The sequence below is a fragment of the Manihot esculenta genome, chromosome 11, assembly GCF_001659605.2.
Source record: "Manihot esculenta cultivar AM560-2 chromosome 11, M.esculenta_v8, whole genome shotgun sequence".
Taxonomy (NCBI): Eukaryota; Viridiplantae; Streptophyta; class Magnoliopsida; order Malpighiales; family Euphorbiaceae; genus Manihot; species Manihot esculenta.
This window is the reverse complement of record NC_035171.2, coordinates 30,482,286-30,487,251: the sequence shown is the minus strand read 5'-3', so window position 1 is coordinate 30,487,251 and position 4,966 is coordinate 30,482,286. Positions and strand designations below refer to the sequence as shown.

Below are 4,966 nucleotides of genomic sequence, written 5' to 3'. Positions count from 1 at the left end.
TCATCTTCAATCTTCATACCAATTTGTGTGTATATACACACGAAATCAATTGCTTTTCTATGACCAATATTTTCGAGTAAATTAGGGTAAATAAATTAGAAAAAGTAAAATTTTTCATAAACTTGAATAGTTTTGTTATTTAAAAACGCATGATTAATCAATTTCTTTAAAACTAAGTGTTTTTTTTTTTTTTAATTATAGCACAACATTGTAATGCATACTAGCTGATTCCCACATTGTTTAGTGCCTTTCAAAGTCACATTCAACTAGTGATTTTGCAATATCCTTTTAAGACCCAGATCCCTTTTCCCCTTAGTGGCAATTACCTTTTTGTCATTCTCTTCAGTTTTTTTTTTTCACCTTTTTGTCAACCTCTTCAAATTTTTCTATCACTCTTTTAAGGTTTACAGTGACAGGTCTCTTTAAATCTAAAAGATTAGTCCTTCAAGTTTGGAAGAGGCAAATACCCATCTCTCTATATTGTGTAAAAGAATATTTTATCACTCATCAATGAATTCAATGGGAAACAACTTTCTCTCTTTGGTTCCTCTCCCACTTGTAAAGAGCATTATGTTATGTACCAATCTATTTCACCACTATAAAAGATGTCCCTGCGCTTTAGTTGTACTTCTACAAACTTCATACCTTGTTAGTGGAGCATATTTTTGCTAGGGTTACGAGGTATTGTACAATCGTTATCTGAAGGTGTGGGACCCTTCAAAGATTGAACTAATCTGCAAAATATCACACATCAGAAAAAGTATAGGTAAAAAGGGGTTCAACAACAGACATAAGAGGAGCTGCTAAAGTTAAGTTCCCTCTTCGGGAACAAAATCACATTAGAAGAATGTTAAAATGCTTGACAAACGCTTGCAAATGGGATTGGTATTCTTTACATATCCAACAAAGTAATGATTATATCAAAAGAGTAAATGCAAATGTATCGAATCAATATTTTCAATCGATCATGATTATGAATTTTTCTACCTCCATCCAGTGCAGAGGGAATAGTTATGGTGGAGCCCGTGGTGGCTTCACTGGATAATAGAAGTGAGAGCTACTAGGAGTCATGGTAGCAGGTGGCGTAAAACATAAATTTTGGGCTGCTTGGTTGAGAGTTTTCGATGGAAGAGTGGCAGCAGAGGGAGGTGTAGCTGAAAAAGAGAATCCTGATGATGCTGCAGTAGAGAACATTGTCATTGGGGTAGCAGTGACATGACCGTGCATTTGCCATGCCCAGTTGGGGAGTCCCTGTGAAGAACCTAATTCAATTCTCTTATCTGGAGCTCCTTCCTGCTGAAAAGAATTTATGCCTTTAGTTATAACAAGATTTATTCTTGGCCAGACATTATGCACGGTAGCGTGGTAAAAATAATACTTTTTTTTTCAGTTAGAAACATGCATGAAACTCTCATCATTCCTTTTAGTGGCTAGTTAAAAAAAGAAGGAAAACGTTTGAAGATCTGGTGAAAAAATCATATAGCAGAAACATCAACCGATATGACACTCCATTAAACTACTAGCTGTTGCTATTTCAAAAAAAAAAGTTGTTACTCTGTTCTTCCCTGTGATATTAGCTTCTTGGTATTAAATTCATCGAGGAAAAAAATTTTTTTTTAGTTGTCGTATGTACTTATTATGTAGAGCTAAAAACTTCATGCTAAACTGGAAAAACAGTTCATGTAACAGGGCGAGGGAAATTCTTTAGTAAATTCAGCTGCCAATAATGGGTCAATATGGAAAAGTTTTGGCGACTAGCAACATGGCGACAATGAATACCTCATTAGGAAAGAAACTAGCATAGACATTGTTCCTGGATGTTGGTTGATCTGTAGTTACTGGCCCTTTGAAAGGCAGATCACCCACCATTAGAGCTGTTGGGTTCTCCTGCTGAATCAGACAACAGAAAACATAAACCTCTGACAACAATAATACCAAAATGACCAGAATATGTTTCATCATACACGTGAATGAATCTGCAAAGCTTTATCAAAATTTTCAACAGATAGGCAATTGCTTAACAGAAAATGCCTACAAGATTTATCTGTCAACAGTAGAAATCTAATAAAGGAAAGAATGTTCAAAAACCCGGTGCACTATGTATGAAAAATATAACATAGACCACTGATATTCAAATATTCTTAAGTCAAAAGTTACCCTTAAACTCTTGCGGTCCATGTCATAAGGGCCCAAGTGAAATTGTAGATGCCCCTCATTTTCCCTGGGACCATCATCCAAAGAAGGGGATATGCCCAAGTTCAGATCAAGATTGTGTTCGCTACCTGCAGCAGAAACCATTTTCAAGCTCCAATCAAGTAAGCTTTAAACCCATTCCCAAACAAGGATTATTTAAAATATAAAAGGAGTAATAACCAATAGCATATTATTTAATCAAATAATACCTTCATTACTAGCCTCGGACATCATTTCCCCTTCATATGTACTGGGCTCAAAGTTGGTCACTGCCTCCCTTCCGTTACATTTGATAGCTGCCTTGTCATAAGCCCTGATTTCCAGAAAATCAAAAGGGAGATATGTTGGATGGAACGCTATTGAGGATGAGAATTCAGGGTAATAAATTGAGTATCAGAGTGTAATTCATGATCACTAGGACCTTGCAGCTTCTACTTCACTGTCGAACAGCCCAAGATAAATATACCTGCATGCAAGCATCGTAATCTTCACGATGAAAACACCATCGCCAATTTTTCTTCTTTGAAATAGGCATTTGTAGTATTTCCATACAAGGAAAAAAACCAAAAAGAAATAAAAACAAAAAGAGATAACCCATTGAGAATTAATTTGAAATCAATTCTCAGTTTTGCATGCACAGAATTCAAGTGTGTCATATCACTAATCTCAGAACAACATGAAACAAATCTAAGTTACTTAGAATGATATCTCACTTTTTGCCAAGGAATTGCCCCATTCTTGCTTCCCATCGGCCACACTTATGCAGTGTCACCCCTCGGTATTTTGAGCTCCCTCTTGAGAAACCAGTGCTCTGACGACGAAGTATGTGTACAAATTCTTCCTTGGTCAGGTTCTTCATCTGCCAGTTGATCAGAGTTAGATAATCTAATTAGACACCAATGTATTAACCACATTAAAACAAGCAGAATTTGCTCAAATTGGTACTATTATCACCCAACCTGTTTCAGATCCTCCTCGTAGTCGCTCAGATTGAAATTGATATCAGCATCAACACCCCTAAATTTGATAGCAGCTCGATCATAGGCCCTGAATACAAAAATCCAGATTAGGAATGAGGGGAAAAGAAAAGGGAGATGGGTGGATAAGGACAAATTTATAAACATAATTTACCTTGCCGCAGCATGAGCAGTGTCAAATCCACCTGGAAAATTTCAACTTCAAAGTCAAATTAACAGATACCCCTAATGATGAAAATAAAAATTTTCGTTGCTAATACAACTTGATTATGAATTTATGATCGAATAAACAAAAGACATCGCATCCATACCCAAATAGACTTGTTTCCCGCAATCCCTGCACGAAAGGGGAAAATAACAGAAATAATTAACCAAACGATTCCAAATTTGGAAATTCAGTAAAAGAAACGGATCACTGTCAGTTCTCATACACTTCCTTCACTAATATAACTTTTTCAGTAGAAAGTAAGTTCGAGTGAAATAAAATTTAGATCCAATAAAGACAGTAAACACGAAGAATTCAATTCATCCACCAGTCCAAACAACCAAACACTTCCAAATTCTTTAAAAATTTTGACCTCAAGTAAACAAACAAAAAACTAAGTTCAACCACCAAGTCAAAACCCATAAAAAATTAAAGGAAATTCTGTTAACTAAAGAACACAAAATCCAGGAAAAACAAAACAATATATAGTACCAGATATGAGATTCCCATCGTCCAGTCCTCCTATAGAAGGTGACTCCTCTGTATTGCGAACTCCTGGACCTGGGTCCCCTCCTGCTCTTCTTCACCTGCTGCAGCGGTGGCTGCACCTTCCGTACCTCTCCATCACCAATATCATGCCGCCTTTCGAAGGAGAGATCGATCCAGTTCTTAGAGGAGCCTTGCCCAAAAAAATTTCCGTAATCTCCAGCCACTCCCTTCCCATTACTCAGCGGGAAAAACTCCTTGGTCACAGCGGCGACGGTTTCATTCTCATTTCCTCCACCACCACCACCACCCACTTTCAAAATATCGAAGTTGAAAGTGAACATACTACTAGTATTGTTCTTACTGCTATTACTAGCATCACCAGTGCAGGCGCGTGTAGAACACGAGTCGTCGTTGCTGGAGACATCCGCATTGACGATTGAAGAATTTGACGTCCCCGATCCTTCCGGGTACTGGTACTGATACTTGTCCATCAAAGCCACAGAGTCCGAGTTCTGAATAGACTCGGACGATTCAGCATTCAGATTAAGATCCAACATAGTAGCACTTCACGAATTATCTTCACGCTAGACGTTACTCTTTTTCTTTTCTCACCTCAACCAAAATTAAGCTCAATTTTTGAAGCTATCTAAGCTCAAATAGCCAAATAATAATAATAATAATAATTCAGCTTCGATGCACGTATCTTTTTCTAGCTAACAAAGAATAATCCAAATCCGAAGATCGATCCGATCGAAATTTCAAATAAAACAAAAGTCCAAAGCATCGAAGATAAACGAATATAGAGCAGGCAGGAAAAAAGAAAACAAAGAGCTGAAATCAGTGTGTTTCTATATAGAGAAAAAGCGGAGAGCAAGAGCGAGAGAGAGAGAGATACAGAGAGAGATGAGGTACTCCTGTCTATGAAGTCACCGGAGAAGGTTTCCGGTCGCCGGAGAAGAAGAATCTTAAAGTTAGAAAAGTAATCGACGGGCGTTTATGAGTTGTAGAGTAGGCATTAGTGGAACCATCGGCGAGTAGGTGATTCCATCGAAGAGAGAAAGAGATGGGACGTTTGAGTGAACATTTCAGAGGGTGAAGAGAA

General features: G+C 37.6%; 1 protein-coding gene across 5 annotated transcripts; it reads right to left on the bottom strand.

The window, feature by feature from the left end:
- Positions 1-804: 804 nt before the first annotated feature.
- On the bottom strand, positions 805-4,966 carry LOC110626784 (ethylene-responsive transcription factor RAP2-7). Of its 5 annotated transcripts, none has more exons than XM_021772868.2 (10): positions 3,868-4,965; positions 3,482-3,507; positions 3,325-3,355; positions 3,153-3,240; positions 2,907-3,052; positions 2,615-2,659; positions 2,403-2,506; positions 2,158-2,282; positions 1,780-1,890; positions 805-1,296 (listed from the first exon to the last, which is right to left on the bottom strand). In XM_021772868.2, exons 1-10 carry the CDS (start codon positions 4,419-4,421, stop codon positions 1,012-1,014), a joined length of 1,515 nt encoding a protein of 504 aa, XP_021628560.1. In that variant the 5' UTR covers positions 4,422-4,965; the 3' UTR covers positions 805-1,011. The 5 variants fall into 5 exon arrangements, 4 of the variants coding, with proteins under 4 accessions (XP_021628560.1, XP_021628561.1, XP_021628562.1 ...); XM_021772869.2 differs by having other exon boundaries at positions 805-1,293; positions 1,780-1,887; XR_006352583.1 differs by having other exon boundaries at positions 805-1,293; positions 2,403-2,659; positions 3,868-4,966.

Coding starts and splice junctions, on each gene's coding strand:
- LOC110626784 (XM_021772868.2), bottom strand. CDS start 4,421: ATGTTGGATCTTAATCTGAATGCTGAATCGTCCGAGTCTATTCAGAAC. Junction 3,508..3,867: donor CGATGGGAATCTCATATCTG/GTACTATATATT, acceptor CCTTTCGTGCAG/GGATTGCGGGAAACAAGTCT. Junction 3,241..3,324: donor ACTGCTCATGCTGCGGCAAG/GTAAATTATGTT, acceptor TTTTGTATTCAG/GGCCTATGATCGAGCTGCTA.